Consider the following 20,422-nt stretch of genomic DNA (forward strand, 5'->3'; position numbering starts at 1 on the left):
ACATAATTGTTCATCTAATTATAACTAGCATGCGGGAACCCATCAGCATTTATTTTCATAAATGCCACTAGCCATATGTTTTCACATAGGTGTTAAAATAGTTTCACATACACTCCAGCATTTGATCTACACATTAAGAATCTCGGGAGTTTTAGGTGGGTAGGTGGGGTCCAGCTAACATGGGGCAGAGCAGGGAACTGGGTTCCGGGTCACACTTCTGCTCTCCTGCCAGGCTCCTTTCCCCTGTGTGTGTTGGCTCTAAATGGAGAGACATTTCTGCTAAGTTAGAGTTAAGAACATTTTGCTCTTGGGTGTGAAAGCTATGTACCACTGAGTCAAGGTTTGTGTGTGTACAACTTGGAGACATTATCCCAAGAAGAAAGATTTACTGCAGGCACCATAGTCTAGAGGTTTTTTAACCTTTCCTGGGTCCCAAATCCCTTTGAAAATTGGATAAAGTTATCCTCCCTTACACGCACTTTTACACTTACCCCCAAAATTGTATGCATAAATTTTGTGGTTTTCACAGATCCTCTAAAATCCATCTAGAGATCCTTAATGAGGCCACATAGCAGGTTTAAGAATCTCTACAGAGATTAGCATTTAATTTAAATACAACAAAGAAAGCCAGCACTCGCTTTTATATTCCGCTTAAGACCCTTAGTTTTTCAGTCCTCCAGTTTCTATCCACCCCCCCCCACCTTTTTTTTTTCTTCGCCTGGATTCTATCTAAAGCTGGGGAAATAAAACCAGACTATCCAAACTCTTCAGGTTCTAGCTAAAGAACTAGTCAGATGCAGGAGTGGCACAGAACATTTCGGTGCAAACTGAAGACATACTTACCCATTACCTGTACTGACACCCTAATATGTAGGAAGCAAAGGAGGAACAAAAAGATTCAGAATGAAAATCGGACTTCTGAGGCAAAGGCTTCAAAAGCCAGCCTGACATCCCTTTGTACTGGGTAACAGAGTTACCTTGCTATGTTTCATTTTTAACTCCTTCAGGGAAGACTGGGGCCCCCTAGGTTGTTTGGCAATGACCCACTGCTCCACCAAAGATGATCTGAAGCCCCTTCCAGCAACCTCACACCTGCTGCTGGCCTTCTCCATGCCAGGTCCTTGCTCCTCCCCTTCCTAACCTTATTAATCTCGCCTCCCCAGTGTTGCATAAATTTGCAGGTACCGCTGCTGGGCTTGGCAAGTAGAAATAGCAGATCTCTTGAGCCCAGACACCTGGGGAAACAAACTCTTTTCCTTACCTGATGGGAAAACCCTGACTCTGCTGCTTGAACAACCTGTCATAAGACGGAACCGGTAGTGGAGGGGGCAGCTAGCTTAACATTTACTATCCAGATTTAATTTTTTGCGAGTATAATCCGGACTCAGGTACCCTGTGCCGCAACAAATCTAAGGGCGGGGCCGGCGCACGGGGAACTGCAGGCAGGAGGAGCAAAATTGTCTCTGGAACCGCGCTTAGGACCTACCTACCTACCTTCCTCCTTCCCTTCCCTCCTCCTTCCCCCGTCCCCTCTTTCCGCCCTCTCTCCTTCTGCAGGAATGGCCCAGAGTCTCCAAGACAAGGGGGACGACGTCTCGGGACGTCGACGTCGTCTCGGGAGCCTCTAGCGCGGCTGGATGGAGGTTCCGTGCGGGCGGCTCACCCCGTGGCCCGCGCTTTCGCTGTTTATTCGAGTGTGGGTCAGATTAGCCACCTGGGGCACAAATCCTGCAAAACGAGTCTGAGAGCGGGGCGAGCTCTTGCAGGTAGGAAGGTGTAGCCGCCGAGCTAAAAATAACGCGGGCCGGGCGGTGCGGGGAGCTGGGTGGCCTCCACCCTCGCTGGGCCGACACCCCGGGACGCTTTGCTGGGGCGTCCCTGCCGGCGCACCCCGCAGCCTCCCGAGCCTGGGACGCGCGCCGAGCTCCTCAGGGTGGCAGCCCAAGCCGGCGCCTGCTGTGAGTGTGCGAGGGAAGAGGAACCGGAGCTAGGTGCCCGCAGCCGGCCGGAGAGGAGCGGAGAGGCGCCGGGGCTGGCTCGGCACTGCCGGGGTCCGCACCGCCTCCTCCGGCAGCAGGAGGTGAGAGCCGGGCTCCCCGTTGCTCCGCACAGGCGGCTCGGCCCCTTCCCGCAGTTCACCCTCTCAACAGCCTTCTCCGATTTCTCTGACTCCTTGAATTTGAGTTTGTGTCATCTCTGAGCCTGGCCCTGGGGACGCAAGGGCCCGAAAAGGGCGCAACCCCGGTCACATGCACTTCAGACGTATCTCTGTGTCTGAGCTGGGACTCGGCTTTGGCGAGGGGTCAAGAGAGGCGCTCCTTCGGAGCCCCATTTTCTCTATTACTTTCCCGTCCCCAGCCCAATCCCCCAAGCCGGGGGCTCCCAGAATCTGGGGACAGACCCTATTTCTTTCTCTGAAGATGCTACCTCTCCTTTGGACTTAGTGCATTTTTATCCTATGAAATAAGCATCTGGGGTCCCTGACTCCCCCCATCCCCATCCCCACCCCCCAGACTGATGCTTTGCAATGCCCAGTCCGAGCCTCTCAGCCAGAGACGCGAAGGAGGGAAGAGCTGTACAAGGTGCAGATGCCTCCAGGAGCTTCTCTTCTGGCCCAGTTGTTCCTGCCCTCCTCAGCTTGAGAAAAATGTAGTGGGCAGCAGCACCTTGCCCTCTACCTTGGGTTGCACTGGTCCCCAGAGACCAGGCCTTGGTTGGTGCAACTGCTTTTCTTTGGGAGGCCCCAGAGTGGATTCCCTGAAGCCATAGGTGGGTTTCATCACTGCTGTGGCCACCAGGACTACAGATTGTGCTTCTAGCTTTGCCCTGTGCAACCCCTTGGTTACCTGAGGTGCCTAGAAACATTGTCTCTTGCTGGTAGGCTTCAAATGGTAGTCAAAGAAAATAACTGTAAAAAAGTCATTTCAAAAGAATATTTTTCGTAAACTCTTATTGAAATACAACATGAATAGAAAACTGCACAAATCTCATGTATACAACCTGATGAGTTTTCACAAAGTGAACATCAACAAGCATTTTAATGTGTTTGTTACATCTATGTGTAATCCCTGAGGTGATTACAAATAATATACTTTTATTCTTGAGGAGGACCCCCCCTCCCAAGGACCTTGATATATTTAAGCTATTTGTAAAAACATCCAAGTTTTATTTATACGATAACAATTTCTTGGATCACATACCCCTTTGGACAAAACTTTCCTTGCAAAAGACTAGATAGAAAGCTGTTAGCATGAAGTGAGGGGAGATGGTTAGATGGTATTGCCCAGGTGACATCTGGTTGGGGAACTACAACAACTCATTTGGTGCAGCCTGATGTCCATATAGGACTCTGCTCCTGCCTCCAAAACTCATCCCACAGTGACACTGCATTTTAGCCAGGTCACACTGTTCATGCACAACAGGGAGAGAAAGAGAAGGATGTGTGCGCTGAGAATGAAGACATTCCAAGGTTTTAACCTTCTTGCTACATTCCATACTAATTTATTTCCAAACAGCATCCCTGCCGTAGAATCAGGTGAGTGCAGCTGACCATCTTTTAGCAAAGGAAGCCTAAAACAGGGAGAAGCCAAATATCCTGCATTGTGTACCAATCCCATCCTCTTTGTCATAACCCTTCTTTGCAACGGGAGGAATTTCAATATCCATGCCCTGTCTGCCATCCACATGTTAAACATGTTAAGACATAAAAGCAGTCTTTTCATCTGATCTCTCTGGAGTCTTCAATAGAGTTCTCTGTCCATTTTTGGTCTGTTTTGAAGGATTAAAAAAAAATATTCCAGAAAGTAGCAAGAGAACAATGTAAGGCATAAGGAACTGAAGTAGTATTACATTTTGTTTTATTCATGAGAAAATATTAGAATCCAATATTATTTATCTTTGAGTGAGGTATATCAAGGGTTGACAACAGTCTCAAATATTTGGAGAAGGAAAACTTTGCAATCAGGTTTATATTTCTTCTGCAGAGCAGAGAAAAGGAAATGGGTTTACATTTTAGCAAGAGGTATAGAGAAAAATTGTTAAAAGTGAGAGGTGTTAGGGACCAGAAAAATCAGAGATGGAAAATGCTTTGGATATGTCATCTAGTCTATTATTTCCTTGCTCCCAGTGGTTATGAATGTCTGCTTTGACAGGTATTAGTTATCTTGGCAGAAATGTGTTCCTGGGTCAGATCTGTACAGATAAATCATAATGAATGTTAACTCAATGAATGCAGATTCACGTAAACAGCCTTTATTCGGTCAATGCCTGAGATATGTGCAGTACCAATGATTACAAAATCAATGTGAGATACAGCCCTTTCCTTTAAAAAGTTTATCACTAACTGTAAGTAAAACTCAATACCAGGGTGGCTTCTCACCTACTTTGCTCATATAATCATCACCTTTGCAAAATAATAATAGCTAATATTTATTGAGCACTTATGTACCTGCCATTTTATTACATTAACTCATTTAATGCTTATAAGAACATTATGAAATAGAAATTGTTATTCTCAGATTATAAATGAGGAGACCAAGACTCTGGAGGTTAAGCCATTTGACCATGATTTTAACTAATAGATAGTATATTGTTTCTTGATCTTGGGGCCTGAGAAAGACCTATGAGGAATCTGGTCCCTCCTCATATTTTACAATGAGGAAACAGACCCAGCAGAGGTAAGCAGCCTCTTATTCAAGATCACAGCCTTTTCCCGGGGAAGGTCACATAAGTCTTGCCTTAAGGTGGGCTATGTAATAAGAGCAGGAGGAGATAAGCTAATGGGTCTTGATTTTGTTCTGTCTTCTAAGGACCGGGAAGATATCCTGAAATTCTCTGTAACGGCAAGCTGCAAGGATGGAACTGCAGCTGGTGTCTTGGCCTTGGGAAAGCCTCCAGGGCAAGCCGTGTTTAGTCAGAAACTATGGCCATGGGTTTCCAGCCCTCTGCAGGCCCAGCTCTCAGCATGTGGAGCTGAAGACAAACTGAGCTGGTCTGAATTTTGGGGCCACCACCTACTAGCTTCGTGACCTTGAGCAACTTACACAACCTCTCTAAATTTCAGATTCTCATCTGTAGAGCTGAAATTTTATGAGGGTTGTCATGAGGGCTAGACAGCAAATATGAGACAAATGGTAAATATTAATAAGAGAAAAGCAAATGCCTTCAGAGATCCCTTATAATTCCAATTCCAATTTATCTATCTTACTGCTTCTCAAAAGTCAGCAGTGATGCTGGGAATTTCTTCCAAGTACCCCTCCATAGCTTCAACAGACAATCGGCAAAGAACTTTTGAAGACCTGATGTGGTTTTTAATCGAGGACCTGAAGCAAGGACTACTACACCTATAGGATTAACAATCTTTTCACTTGCAAAAACCTATTAGGTGTGTTTGGAGGTAGTAATGCTATAATTACCGCATTTAACAGTTTATAGAGCACAAGCCAAGCATATTCCTTGCCTGTTTAATAATGTCTAGGTGTCAGCCTTTCAGTGGTATCAGCACTGAAAATATAAGTGAAATGACTTTTAAAACAGTAGTTCTCAAGCTTTAGTGTACTCAGAATCATCAGGGAACCTTGTGAAATATGTAGATTTCTGGATCCAGATCTCAGGCAGCCAGGCCAGGAAATCTGCATTCTTATCAGCACCTGCAGCCTTGTTCTGAAGCTTTTGGTCCCCAGAACATACACTGAGACAGGCTGTTCTAAGGGCTCACTGTCCAACTACTCTTTCCTGATGCTCTCCAGGGAATGCCCAACAAACGAATGCCCTTTATTCAGCAGTAGCAGCAGAGGAGCAGTAGTTGCTCTTGAATGATGATGGATTTCTCCTCCTAATCTATATGCTTTAAGGGTACAGTTTCATTTGATCCATCCATATTATGTTCTACAAAAACCTCAAGATTCCCAAGTAAACTTGAGATGGTGAAAAGACTGGATTGATTGCCCTCACCACCTCTCATCTCTAGGCTGTGATCGATTTAGCTCTCTGACCAACAAGTGATTTGTTCTTTGGCATGAGAGAAAGGAAAAAACAACAACAACAACAAACAAACAAAAAACAAAAAGAGGAGTAAAGGGAGTTGATAATGATGGTTTGCACCCATCTAAAATGTGGGCTAGAAATAGAGCTGTCCCAGGAGAGCTGAAGCTGAGTTCTCTCAACACACATCTAAAGATTCATAATCAGGGTCTCAACCAGGTATGTCAGGTGGCTTAATTAGAAACTCCTGGACTATGAGTTTCACAGACACGTGGGTGGCCCAGTGGCCCCTTTAGTATCTGGGCTTCAGCAAAATGAGATAATAGCTATCATCCGAAAACATTTGGGTTTTAAAAAGGAAAAAAAACTATTATCTGGTGCTATAAAATGAAATGAAATAAAGCCCTGCTTTTAAGCACAGCATATCACTGTTGCTTTCGAGTTTAAATATTAAGGAACACATTTCGTTAATGATTAAAACAGTAGTGATTGATTTAGGGGGCTTGGTAAACATTTAATCTGTCCTTATTCCTTACTGAAGGAGCACACTGCCTAGTGCCCTAGGATGGACATTAGGTAATGATTGGAGTTTTAATTTTGTGTTATTATTAATAGTTAATGTAATTTTGATTATGTTGGAAGCTGGAGGTATATTGTCAGTCATCCTTTCAGGGTGGCGGTACTGCCCTGTCCTGCTTAATCAGAGGTTCTTAGAGGAGGTGGGCTCAGCAGTGATTTAAATGAAAGAAGGTTGATGTTTAATATAATAAACTTTCAATTAAACATTTAAATCATTTTCAAATTGAAAAGGGTCATGGAAATTATCTGGCCTAATTCTTTCATTATGCAGATGAGAAAACTGAGACCCATGAGAATTAAAGGACTTGCCCAAAGCCATTCAGCTTGTCTCCCTTGCTTGATGTATTATTAGGCTAAAAGACTTCACAGGCCTAACTTGGAAAAGATGGCAGGAGACCTTGGCTCTGCTCTCACAGTTGTTTCTCTGATCTCAAGCACTTCCCACCCTTTGTAACCTGTGTTCCACACAGGAAGTAATTCCAGTTTTATAAATATTGGAGGTGTGTGAAGGTAGTTTTTACAGAAGAGCTACCTTGGACCAGTATCTTTTTAAGTAAAGACTTAAATGCCCTGCTTGAGACAGTGAAGTGTAATATCTATCCCAGGGAAAGAAATCCAGCACAGAAAATGCTCCATCCTTTGGTATTCCCCCGGCAACCTGGAGCTCAGGGCGGTGACCCTCAGCCCTGCCCTGCAGCTGAAGTAGCTCAGGACTCGAGAGCAGAGGCTGTGATTTACTTCAGGGCTCTGGGCAAGTCCCTTTAAGGTGGCTGTCCTTCCCCTTCGGTGTTTGTAAAACAGAGAGATGATGCTGATACCTTCCTCACTGCTCCGTCAGAGGCACTGTGTGAAATTAGCTGCTGTTTGGGAAGGTTTATAAAGCCACACATTCCCCCTCCCTGCTAATATGATTACTAGCACTTTCTTGTAGGAAAGGCCCAACTCTTCATCTTCTTTCTTCCTTTAAAAACAGACCAAAGGGTATATTGTCTTGTGTCCTTGTGGCCAAAAAGGTTGTTGCTTCCGTGGTTGTTACCTCCTTAGAATGTCAGTTGGCTGATGTTAAGGATTCCTAGGAGCACCACAAACCAACATCAAAAATCAACAACAATAACAATAACAAAAATAACTGCCTTGTTGGTTCTTAGAACTTATGAGTTACAAACAGACTTTTCCAATTATGAAAACGTTGCCCCAGCCTGTCTCCAAGCCACCTCTGTCCTCAAAAGGGTGAGGTCTGGAGGGGCAGGGGAAACTAGACTGTTTATTAGGGCTGACTTTCTGAGTGTCACCAAGGCTTTCCACAAGAAGCATTTTAAAAAATGCTTTGGAAGGAAAGTCATCTTTCAATAGTCAAAGAGGTACCTGGTACCTGTTTTAAGCACACAGCTCTGAGCACAGCCTGTTTCTCAACGTTTGGAAATCCTTTAACAGTTTATGGATAGGCCTCCCTTTAAACCAATCCAACAGCTCCTTTCTCCATAACCTGATTTTAGAGGTGTTTCATTATCTCTAATTACTCGGGTAAATGGTGATTACTCAGTGTTTTAATCATCGGTTTGGGCAGTAGCTACTCTAAACTCAGAGAAGCCCAGACTCCCCTGGGTATTTTTGGAAGGTACTGCGACTAGTCGATGCATGCATTCTAGTACCTCTGCACGTGGTCCCCAGGTGAGCCCTGAACGCTTCCCGGAGCTGGAGGCAGCGGCGTCCCAGCCTGGGCAGCAGCTGCTGACTCGGGCGCTGCCCGGGTTTCCGGGACCAGGGCCGGCGAGGCGAGGCCCGGCGGCGGGATGGGAGGATGTGGGCGGGGCTCCCATCCCAGAAAGGGAGGCGAGCGAGGGAGGAGGGAAGAAGGGAGGGGCTGCCGGGGAAGAGGAGGAGGAAGGAAAGAAAGAAAGAGAGAGAGAGAGGGAAAGAGGAGGAAGAAGATGCGGGAGGGCAGAGGAGGAGGGAGGGAGGGAGGAAAGGGGAGCGCAGCTCGGCCCGGAAACTAGGTGAGTTTGGCATCAGAGCCGAGGGACGGGAGCCTGCGACGCCGCTGCAGATCAGGGCTGAGTATCTCGCCTCTCTCCCTGATGGGATTCCCGTCCACGCCGTCTCGAGCCTGCTGCGCCCCAGTCCTCGGCCCTCGCCCAGGTTCGCTGCAGCTGTTCAGAGGTCCCCAAGAGCTGCTGCTTGCGAGCCTGCTACTGCAGGGATCTATGGTGAGCAAGGCTACCTGGCGAGGGGCGGGGGGGGGGGGGAAGGCTGAGGTGCATCCTTGGGGGGAGAAGTAGGGGGCTCTGGCTGTGTCGAGGCAAAAGGTGCTCCCTCCCACCCCCCACCCCCCCCACCCCCCGGTGGTGGTGCTAGAGGTAGGGATGCTTGCGCTGAAAGTCACTTCTATATATGCCAGTGCCTCTACCCGGACCACTTTCTCCGTCCGGTGGCCCCGGGCGATTTCCACGTCTGGTAGGTTCGGGGCAGGAGAAGAGCAGAGACGAGAAGCCTTTAGTTGGAGGTCGTTGGGAAAGACCGTGGGGTCTTGAGCCGAGCACGTCGCTCGTGGATTAGCATTTGCGGTTTCCCGGCGGGAAGGGCCAGGAGAGAAAGGGCAGAGGTGGCTCTGAGGTCCGGAGAAAGTGAGGGAACTGAGGGGCGTCGAGGTGGGGAGAGAACACCTAACCAGGGCTAGTTCCGTGGTGGTGAGCGCGGTTCTCCTGCTTCTGGAGCGTGCGCGCCGCGGGAGGGCTGCGTCTAGGGGAGTGTCACCCGACCCGGCCCCCAGCCGGCGAAAGCCCCTGAAAGCTGGCGAACCGCTGCTGCCCAGCGCGCCTCCTCCACGAGCTATTCTCGTGGACTTGCAGCTGCTCCTGTATCATTTCACGGTGTAGGGTCTGTAGGAACGACGGCCGGGATGCTAACCGCCCCGGAAACGCAGGTTCCTGCGGTGTCGTGTCCTTTGGAGAGTTGCTGGCCAGATGCACGGCGGACGCGTGGCTCTTACTGGCCCTCCCGGCTCAGAGCCGACGGGGAAGTGTCCCGGGATTCGCGGGTCCCTGCGGACCCCTCCCCGCGGGAGCTGCGCCCGCGGCCTTAGAGGCTTCCCGGGCACCATTTGGTGAATGGTTCGTGAGGATAGCGGTTTGTGAAGATCGCGTTTTGTGGGCTGAAGGCTTTGTGAGACGTTAAAACCCCCAGACATTGACTTGGTAAACTGAGGCCACCTCTGAACAAACTTTGGCGTTGGGCGAAAACTCGGGCAAGGAAGGAAAGGACGAGTTGCATCCCCGCCCCTCAAGAAAGAGTTCTGGAGACGAAAGTGCTTTTCGGCTTTTATCTTTTTAATTAAGAAAACTGGGGGAGAAAAATGTGATTAGAGACGAATCCTTCTGAATCCGCAGTTGAAACACAACCCGCTCTTCCCCCGGCCTCTGGGTTTTAGCGCAGCGCGCGCTCCCGCCGCACCCTGGGAGATTCCTAGGGTCAGAGGATTGTCGGCGGACTGCGGGCGCCCGCGCCTTCCGCTGTCCCTTCGCCCGCGGGGACCGACCCTTCTCCGTGTGCTTTGCCCGTTTCTGGAGCTCCTCCCACGGGGCATCTTGAAGGTTCTAGGCGTCTCAATAAAACTCTTTGCTCTTCCCAACCCTTTCGCAGTCAGCCCCAGCGGTGGCGCGGGAGCGGGAAAACCCAAAGCCGCTCAAAAAGCGGCGCGGCTCTCGCCGGGCGTGGACCGTCGCGCAGCGGCGCCCGCGGCCTCCAGACCCCGGCTAGCGCGGTGTCGGGCGGCGCCGGGCAGCCGCGGCCGGAGGAAGGGTTAAGCGCTTGGTCCTTTACTCCTCTTCCTCCAAGCCTTCCCGAGAGTGCCCCCAAGAAGAATACCAAGTTTGTGGGGGAGAGTGAGGTCGGCAACCTGAGCCCTCGAGCTCTGAAGCGACCCAAGGCAGGAACTGGGAACAGCCTCAGGAAAGGGCGGCCGGGTGCCGTGCGCTTTGCAGCGGGAGTCGTGGGACTCGGGACCCCGGGGCAGGCCGCGCTGACTCAAGAGTTGCGTGGGTCAGGTTTTTGAAAAGGCCCCCCGTGCTGAGCGACCCACGCGTGCAGCATCTTCGGTTAGGACATCCCAGTAATTCCTTGAGCTGTGGGCTGGTGAAATTCTTGAAGAAATATTTGCTGCGACTCTGCAGCTGGTGCAAAGGAGGAAGGGGGTGGGGGAGGAAGTGGCGGGGGAGGAGTAGTGGTTTAAAAAAGACAAGCTGGGGAGAGAGAGAGAGAGTAAGAGAGAGACGCAGACGCAGAGGTCGAGCGCAGGCCGAAAGCTGTTCACGGTTTTCTCGACTCCTGGGAATGCGGTGAAATTTCCTTTCTGCGCCGGGTCGGGAGTTGTAAAACCTCCGCGACACTGAGACCTGAAAAATGTGATGCGCCCTTTCTGAGGAGACGCCTCTTTTCGCGTCTGCCCTGAGCTTTGCGCTTCGGCGTCCGCCCCTCTGCCTTGAACGGCCCACCGACCACTTTTTCTTCGGGGATTTGCTTTGCTTGGCGAGGGATCGCCGAGGTGCGGAGTTTCTCTCCGTAAAGGAACCGGAGGAAAGAGCCTAGCGGCGGCTCCCTCACCACTTTCCCACACCGATTACCGCCTAAACGTCTCCCGCTCCGGCCCCGCGTGACAGGGTCCGCAGCTTTTGGCTGGGAGCTAAAGCGGCTGCCCACTTGCTCTGAACATTCGCAAGCGTTCGCCAGGGGGTGACTAGCTGTCACTGGGAGCAATATTTGGCCTCTCGGAGACCCTGGGGAGGAAGTGGGGTGCGCGCGGCGCGTGTGTCTGTGTGTCCCTCAGCACTTTCCTTTTTAAATGACCCTCAGTGGTGGCTTTCAGCGGCTGAGACTCCGCTGCCCCCAATCCCGGCCCCACTTGAGCTGGGTTCGGGCTGAAAGGCGCAGCCCTTACAGTGCCCCCCAGATCCTCGGCTTCAGGCCGCTGGCGCGAGGGCCCAGCCCGACGCACCGAAGGCTACAGGTAGAGGCGAGGACCACGTCCTCCGCGCGCTGCACCCGGGGACCGGCCGAGGACTCCGCAGAGCGCCACCCGGACCTCCTCCCGGACCGCTTGAGGTTTGGGGCTGCTGGCGCGGAGGCTGGCCTCTCCAGAAGAGGGCGGGGCCGCGGGCGGGCGGGGATTGGGGGTGGGGAGACGGGGGCGGGCGCGCGGGCCCTTTCACAGCCCGCCTCGGGGAGGGCGGGCTCCTCCGTGCGTGGGGCGGGGCCTCTGCGCTCACGTGACGCCTAGGGGCTGGAAGAAAAACAGAGTCTGTCTGCGCCAGAGTCTCATTATATTCAAATATTCATTTTAGGAGCCATTCCGTAGTGCCATCCAGAGCAACGCACTGCCGCAGCTCCTCTGAGCATTTCCAGCAAGTTTGTTCAAGATTGGCTGTCAAGAATCATGGACTGTTATTATATGCCTTGTTTTCTGTCAGTGAGTAGACACCTCTTCCTTCCCTCCTCCCGGGAATTCACTCTGCCCTCCCCACCCGTGCTCGCCTTGTGTCCCTCCCGTCGGACCTTCCTTCCACACTCTGCTTTCTGGCAGCGCTGTCGCTTTCTTCTAGGCCGGGCAGCCGCTGCGCTCCGAGCCCACCGGTTCTATTTAAAGTGCTCCTCGCTCCCACTCGCTCTCTCTGATCCGTGCGTTGCAAGAAAGGGGAGCGAGAGGGGGCTAAAGAGATGGAAGGTCCTCAGCCGGGGGCGGGGGGCTAAGGGCCCCCCCTCCCCACATAACTGGAGAGCACCCAGTGCCCCTGTGGCGAGTTCCTCGCTGCTTGTCAAAACTCACAGAGGTCGCTCTTGGACTCATCCCCTCCCACACACCCTTCCCCGGGAGTGAGCGAGAGGGCGCGATCAGATGCTTCTTGCTGGGCATTTCAAACTCATCAGCCACAGTAAAATAAACCCTCCAGCCATTCGGTCCGCTCCAGACCCTGCCTCCCCCGTGTCTTCACCCTGCTCCTGCTTCTCTGCTTTCCCTCCCTCCTGCTCCGAACCAGCTGGAAGTGGTGGAAGTCGGGCTCTGGCTCGGAGGGCGGAGGAAGAAGGGGGGTGGAGGGAGAGGGGGAGAGAGGCTGAAGGTCTGAAGTGGAGAGGAGAGCGATGGCATTTTAATTCTCCCTCCCCCACCCTTCTTTACCTTCTCAATGTTAACTGTTTATCCTTGAAGAAGCCAAGCTGAGATCATGGCTCAGATAGCAGTTGGGACAAAAAAAGATTAACAGGATGGAGGCTATCTGATTTGGGGTTATTTGACTGTAAACAAGTTAGACCAAGTAATTACAGGGCAATTCCTACTTTCAGGCCGTGCATGGCTGCAGCTGGTGGTGAGGGGTGTGTGTGAGGGCGAAGACACAAACTTGATCTTTCTGACCTGTTTTACATCTTGACCCTCTAGCTCTAGCCCTATGTGCGTATGCAGAGACATCTCTATTTCTCTCTAGTTATCGGTGTTTATTTATTCTTTAACCTTCCACCTCCTCCCCCTCCCCAGAGACACCATGATTCCTGGTAACCGAATGCTGATGGTCGTTTTATTATGCCAAGTCCTGCTAGGAGGCGCGAGCCATGCTAGTTTGATACCTGAGACGGGGAAGAAAAAAGTCGCCGAGATTCAGGGCCACGCGGGAGGACGCCGCTCAGGGCAGAGTCATGAGCTCCTTCGGGACTTCGAGGCCACACTTCTGCAGATGTTCGGGCTGCGCCGCCGCCCGCAGCCTAGCAAGAGCGCGGTCGTCCCGGATTACATGCGGGATCTTTACCGGCTTCAGTCTGGGGAGGAGGAGGAGGAGCAGATCCACAGCATTGGTCTGGAGTATCCCGAGCGCCCCGCCAGTCGGGCCAACACCGTGAGGAGCTTCCACCACGAAGGTCAGTCCCTGCCCGGAGTCTGGGCTGGGGAGGGCCAGTAGGGCTGCCTGGTGGGACAGTGGAAGCTCTGGGGGCGAGGGCTTCAGGTTACCTCCGAGCCCCAAGTCCAGGAGGCTGCGGAACAGAGCTGCTTACTTTCTGGAGTTTTCAGAGTTGTGGCTGAATTTATTTTTTGGAGACAGAAGGGAGGGGTTGGAGAGAAGGGGAATGACACCACTCAGACGTGGGCTAGCCCCAGCCGTGTGTTTTTGCTATATCAAAGCCTTTTATGCCAGGGTTTCTGCCTTTTTTTTTTTTTTTTTTTTTCCAAAGCACCTACTGAATTTAATATTACAGCTGTGTGTTTGTCAGGTTTATTCAATAGGGGCCTTGTAATCCGATCTGAATGTTTCCTAGCGGATGTTTCTTTTCCAAAGTAAATCTGAGTTATTAATCCACCAGCATCATTACTGTGTTGGAATTTATTTTCCTCTCTGTAACATGATCAACAAGGCATGCTCTGTGTTTCCAAGATCGCTGGGGAAATGTTTGGTAACATACTCGAAAGTGGAAGAGGCAGAAGGTGGTTGTGTGCATGTTCCCTCCTGCCTCTGCTCTGTTGGCCCCTCTTTTTTTTTACAACCACTTGTAAAGCAAACTGTGTACACAAAGCCAAGAGGGCTTTAAAAGGGAAGTCTGATGGTGGTGGAGTAAGGAGTTAACACATGGAAATTATTAGACGTATAAAGGAGATTGGGAGATTCTGTCTTTGGTGCTTGCTGAATGCTAGCTAGGCTTCGCTGGTTTGCTAGCTGCGCCATTTATCTGCTCCTTCAGATTAAACGGTATGCTTATTTCCCCCAAATAGGCTTCCACTATATAAGCAGAGTTCATCACTCATCACCCAACTCTTAGCTATTTCTTGATTTTTCAGCCTCTGAAATAGCTCATGTGCTTTTTTTTTTTTTTCTTCTTCTTTTCCCTTTTTCTTTTCCTCCCTGACTGCGCCTAGAACATCTGGAGAACATCCCAGGGACCAGCGAAAACTCTGCTTTTCGTTTCCTCTTTAACCTCAGCAGCATCCCAGAGAACGAGGTGATCTCGTCCGCAGAGCTTCGACTCTTCCGGGAGCAGGTGGACCAGGGCCCTGACTGGGAGCAGGGCTTTCATCGTATAAACATTTATGAGGTTATGAAGCCCCCGGCAGAAGTGGCGCCCGGGCACCTCATCACACGACTACTGGACACGAGACTGGTCCACCACAATGTGACACGGTGGGAAACTTTTGATGTGAGCCCTGCAGTCCTTCGCTGGACCCGGGAGAAGCAGCCCAATTATGGGCTGGCCATTGAGGTGACCCACCTCCATCAGACACGGACCCGCCAGGGCCAGCATGTCAGGATTAGCCGATCGTTACCTCAAGGGAGTGGGGATTGGGCCCAGCTCCGGCCCCTCCTGGTCACCTTTGGCCATGATGGCCGGGGACATGCCTTGACCCGACGCCGGAGGGCCAAGCGTAGCCCCAAGCATCACCCACAGAGGGCCCGGAAGAAGAATAAGAACTGCCGGCGCCACTCGCTCTATGTGGACTTCAGCGATGTGGGCTGGAATGACTGGATTGTGGCCCCACCAGGCTACCAGGCCTTCTACTGCCACGGGGACTGCCCCTTTCCACTGGCCGACCACCTCAACTCAACCAACCATGCCATTGTGCAGACCCTGGTCAACTCTGTCAATTCCAGTATCCCCAAAGCCTGTTGTGTTCCCACCGAACTGAGCGCCATCTCCATGCTGTACTTGGATGAGTATGACAAGGTGGTACTGAAAAATTATCAGGAGATGGTAGTAGAGGGATGTGGGTGCCGCTGAGATCAGGCCTTCCTTGGGGACACACACACACAAACACACACACACACGTCCCAGCCACTACTCACCCACACACTACACAGACTGCTTCCTTATAGCTGGACTTTTATCTTAAAAAAAAAAAAAAAAAAAAAAAAGGAAAAAAAAATCTAAACATTCACCTTGACCTTATTTATGACTTTATGTGCAAATGTTTTGACCATATTGATCATATATTTTGACAAAATATATTTATAACTACATATTAAAAGAAAAAAATAAAATGAGTCATTATTTTAAAGGTAAACTATGTTCTTTTTCTCTTAAATCCTTTCTCTCCCTTCGCCCCATCTCTTTTGGATGAGATTTTCTTCTGTTAAGGTGGGGCTGGGGGCACTGTGGAAGTCAGAGTGTGGTAACTGGAGGTGGTTAAGTTGGAAAGACAGGAAGTAAACTGATGGTGGAGGATGGTAATTGCCAGGATGAATTGTTTTCCATTTCTATTTAATGTTAACAAGGACAAGGACGCGGCATCCTCTCCCATCTGGATGACACATGCCTTGGAGAAACAGTGGGATGAAAGGAGCAGGCCAGATTAAAGACTCAGTTTTGGGCTCTTTGTACATCCTATGTTTTTGCTCACCTGTTAGAGGTGTGTCCCAGCAAAGTGTGATGGGTAAGAGTCTCAACTCTAGGGAAATTCTTCCCACCTCTGCTTTTATGATACCCAAGGTATCTCCAGTTATTACAGGCACCAATGTTGTATTTTCAAACCAAAACTAATTTGCACACTCACATATTAACCTGTGTGTGTGTGTGTTTTAAACAGGAGTTTTTTGAGGTTTTTTTTTTTTTTTGAGACGTGGGTTTTATCCAATAAAACAAATATCTGCCTTACTTTCAAAAAGTTTGGTGACCACTATTTTGATATACCACATGGTAGAAATTCTCCAGTGTTTCTGTACTTTTCCCCCCTTGTCTCCTATTCCCCAGATGAAGGCTTTCATTGAATTCAAAATTCCAAGAGATTGAGCTGGGTTGGGGGGTGGGAATGGGGTCAGATACTGAAGGGTCAGAATTTCCAAGTGGGCACTGTGAAAGCATCCCACTGTATAGAGTCTCTCGAGTCAAATACCAACTCTCCTTGCATCTCTGTGGATGCAAGGTGGATGCGATGTTCTGAGTGGATGCGATGTTCTGAGCCAGGGTTTCTCCAAGGACAAAGCTCAGTTTTTGACCAAACTAAAAACGGAAAATGCTAACGTGCTTGAGCAGTCTCCCTCAGTTCAGGGCTGCCAGTGAGGCAGAGAAATGGATTTCTGGAAGGACACGGATATAGGGCCTCAGAGGACCAGAGGAGAGACCTTTGCTTTTTTTTTGCCACCAGCAAGTAAATGACGCCCTGGAAGTTTAGCTTGAGTGGGCTCATTTCTTGTGTGTGCTTTTCTTCTGCGTGGGCTTGGATGGGTTTGGGGCAAAAGCAGTGTCTTCGTGTAGTCTGTGGGATGAGCTCTTAGGAGTGCATTCTTTTCATGAGGATGTATGGGTGAGTGGCAGTGGTGGTGGCCATTGTGGTGCTGAGTGTGCCCCCCCCATTCATGTACACACACTTCCATGTGCTCTTGGAGGTGGGGTGGGTGAAGCAGGACTCATTTTTGTTTTTAATTGCTGAAGTCCTACAATCCTCTGAAAGGAGCAGCTTAGTGGAAACCAATAAAAATAGAAGTGGAGCAGTTGCCAAAGCCCCAGCTCCCTGGAGAGCACAGGTGGAGAGAGGAGATCAGAGCCCCAGGCAAAGGCAGCAAGACTCCACAGTTCCTCCAAAACTCCCTGCAAAGAGGGTTACTTCCCCCCTCCCCTATCCCCCCAGGTCGCTGCCCCTTTGATTAATGGTAAGGAGGTCGAATAAATCATTTAGGGGAAGCCCATTAAGGGTTCCCCTCAGGCAGCCTCGTTTTGTTTTGCCCGATTTCCAGCAACTTTCTGAAATGTCCGTGTCATTGAAGAGGAACCCGCAGATCCCTAGCACTTGGACAAATCATCTGAGGGCAAATCCTGAGCCCAGTGGCTGCCTGGCTCAGGTCACTTTCTAGCAACCACCCTCCCCCGAACCTCCCCCACCTCCTTCTACTGGCTTATTTTCAGGAATGGATAATGTTGTTTATTTGTTCAGCCAAATATTTGGTCTGGGGAATTTACCGTGAAATTCTGTGAATTGCATATACCTAGTTAACAAAATAGTCCTAATGCCACAAATGTTAGCATGAAAAACAACGAGCTATGGCCAGATTTAACTCTTTGAATTCTGTTTGAAGGCATAGTCCTGAGGTTCGGGAAGATAAGGAATTGAATGTATGTGATGATCTAATTTAGGTTTCAGTATTTTAGATTTTGGACTAATGCTCGACTAAGTACCTTATGCAAGTTGTAGGGTGATTCTTGTCGTTGCTTTTGGATCAAGTCTGCCCCCATCCCAGTGTGGTTTGTTTTATTTGTTTTTTTTTTTTTGCCCAGAGTAATGTTCCCATTACTTAAAGAAAGATGGGGAGGGAGAATCACTCTTGAGGAATTCAACAAAGTCGTAACCACATCAGAGGAGCTGCTCAGTCAATCCCTGCCCAACCCTTAAACTGGAACCGGCTTCCTAGGAGCTTAAGAAAAAAAAGCTACGGGGCGGGGGGGGGGGGGGGGGGGCGGTTTGTGGCCCCGGAACGCATCACACATTCCCCGACTTTCGTTGCATAATTCACTCTGAACCTGCCAGGTGACCTGCTGACTTTGTTTTCTGTCTTGACCGTGCTTCATTCCACCACCCCCTTGCCGCCGGGCAGCGCCACACTGAGAGGGCTCAGGGCAGCAGCGGAGCTGGCAGCCCCCGACGATCACCCGGCCTTGGCCGGACGTCAAGGTTCGCGGACAGGCTCCGCCCCCGCCTGCTCCCGGAGCTCTCGGCCTGGCTGCCGCGGGGGCGCCAGGGGGCGTCCTCCCTGTCGGGGACCAGGAGGTGCACCTGGAGGCTGCGCGGAGCTGCACCGAGGGCTCCCCCGCCAGATCGCCGGATCGCAGGGGGACCCGGTGCTCAGGGGAAGCCGGATCCGAGTATCGCACGCGTGTCCTAAGGCAGGTCCGCACGGTTCCTGTGGAACGGTGTCAAGCGGCCGCACAGGGCCGTGGAGTCCGGGGAGAAAGCTCACCTGGGTGGACGCGTGTAAGAGGGGTCGAGATCTTGAGGGGTTTTTCTTGCGGGTGGAGAGCAGGAATTGGGGAGCTCACCGTGGGCTCGCATCTTGGAGGGACGGAACGGGGTGTGGGCGGGACGGGAGCAGAGCTGAGGGTGGACGGACGTGCAGTCAGGGCTCCCCAGCTGCCCTCTGAGCCTCCTTAGGACACAGAGCCCAGCGGGGCTCCGGCTGAACTGCCACCCTGCCTGCCCCAGCTGTTGGGGGAGGGAGGGGAATAGAGGAGGCCTAGGGGGTGCATGAGTGGAGTTGGCTGATTTCTTTCAGAAATGAGATGCCAAGCCCGTAATACCTGACAGCACCTCGGCTGACCTCCTCTGGGCCTCTGGACCAGGGGAGTCGCAGTGCTGCTACTGTCACCCGCCACTCAAAGGCCGGAGCTCAGCATGGTGTTACTGTTACAAGGGGAATCTAGGAGAATAAAACTTCAGGCCCATGTCTCCAAACTGTTTGTCCTTAATGACACCTTTGCTTCAACACAGAGCAAACTGTATAACATCTACACACTCTCTTTTTAAAATGAAAAGAATAATGCAAAAACAACCCTGGTGACCTTACATTACCTGAGAATCAGAAGGTTGTTAGCATTACCTAGAGGAATTTAGGATAATTGGTGGACTGTCAAATTAGAAATGATGCAGAATTACTGGGGTGAACCATTTGAGACAGACTAGCACAATTTTGAAAACTTAACTGGAAGTAGGTTGAGTGGTTAGCAATGGGGCCTGGGTGGTATTGCAAGGGTCCCATTTCCCTATGCTTTCAGCACTTAGTGGCAGAATAAATAAACGGGTCAAAACTGCAGTGGTCACTCATGAAGAAAAGTGGCTTGTTTTTAGGAAAAATTTTTGATTGCTCTAATATGTTTAAAAAACCACAGGAAATTTTGAAGGATAAAAAATTCAAGGTGTGTAACATTTAGTCAGTCCTAGAAAAAGGAATTAGAATATTTTATCACTGAGGAAGTCATTAGAAATTACCATTCATAAGTCACCTTACTTAAGGAATTAACTGAAGCAAGTTCCAATTGTTTCTGCCTTTTCTTTCTTTTCAAAATATTCTCTAAAAACCCTGAATATAAATGCTGTTACGTAGTTCAAAACAAACTTCGGAAAATATAATACTATAGGGTTCATTACTATAGAAATGCTTATTTCAAAAATGTAAAATTTCAGGAAAAGACAAGATGGAACAATCATTTGCTGAGTTACGTTACTAATTAGAATCTCTTAAGTCCAGCTTTCCATAGGTTTCAACATATTCCCGAAGAAAAGATCTCATTGATCTCTCGACTTTTTATACCTTGATTTCTAACAAGTATTTAAAAACAAGGCCCCCCAGCCTAAATCCTTGAACCCCCAAGCCAAGGTGCAAGTAGATTCTAGTTTGCGTAGTTTCATTGTCATTACTTTAGCAATAGTTTTAGTTTTAGTAACTGAAGGCCTGGCCAGCAGATGATTTTCTAAAGGATCCAAAGCACACTGACTGAGATTAAAACATTGGACTCTATCATTTACTCCTGAAATTGTTTCTCTGTCCCTCCGGTGTCAGCAACTGACTGAATCCTGTGCAGAGTTGCCCATGATTTAGTTGAGATAATGTATAACTATGTTCATTTCAAGCCTCATGCTAATTTTTTAATCCTTGTCATTTTGTTTTCAAAGCAGTTTGTTATTGAGGTAGGACCCAGGGGAAGAGCCCAAAGACATGCACATTATAAGAGAGAGAAGGAAAGAATTTCTAATTGAATTCAATTTACTTTAGTCTTCTATAGATTATTGTGAAAAACAATGAAGTTCTCTTTTTCGAGGATAACAACAGGTATGGTTAAGGCTATACCCATTGTCCCTTGAATTCACCTAGGATTACAAAGTAGAAAAAGGTGTATCTTTTGAGAA

The 20,422-nt window shown here is 49.6% G+C and overlaps 1 protein-coding gene across 4 annotated transcripts; it reads left to right on the top strand.

Annotated features, from left to right (window-relative positions):
* The first annotated feature begins 1,524 nt into the window (after positions 1–1,524).
* On the top strand, positions 1,525–15,586 carry BMP4 (bone morphogenetic protein 4). 4 transcript variants are annotated; one of them, XM_082386657.1, is made up of 4 exons: positions 1,525–1,766; positions 11,898–12,022; positions 13,085–13,461; positions 14,453–15,586. In XM_082386657.1, the coding sequence occupies exons 3-4, from the start codon at positions 13,092–13,094 to the stop codon at positions 15,307–15,309; spliced, it is 1,227 nt and encodes a 408-aa protein (XP_082242783.1). In that variant the 5' UTR covers positions 1,525–1,766; positions 11,898–12,022; positions 13,085–13,091; the 3' UTR covers positions 15,310–15,586. The 4 variants fall into 4 exon arrangements, with proteins under 4 accessions (XP_082242783.1, XP_082242784.1, XP_082242782.1 ...); XM_082386658.1 differs by lacking the exon at positions 1,525–1,766 and adding an exon at positions 1,849–2,080; XM_082386656.1 differs by lacking the exon at positions 1,525–1,766 and adding an exon at positions 8,461–8,768.
* Positions 15,587–20,422: the final 4,836 nt, after the last annotated feature.

The sequence above is a fragment of the Balaenoptera borealis genome (assembly GCF_965194805.1).
Source record: "Balaenoptera borealis genome assembly, chromosome: 3".
In the NCBI taxonomy this organism is placed as follows: Eukaryota; Metazoa; Chordata; class Mammalia; order Artiodactyla; family Balaenopteridae; genus Balaenoptera; species Balaenoptera borealis.

What these genes read in the sequence shown, in the direction of transcription:
- BMP4 (XM_082386659.1), top strand. An exon ending in ATATGCCTTGTTTTCTGTCA is followed by an intron (nt 12,023 to 13,137) that starts GTGAGTAGACAC and finishes TATTATGCCAAG; the next exon opens with TCCTGCTAGGAGGCGCGAGC. An exon ending in GAGGAGCTTCCACCACGAAG is followed by an intron (nt 13,462 to 14,452) that starts GTCAGTCCCTGC and finishes GACTGCGCCTAG; the next exon opens with AACATCTGGAGAACATCCCA.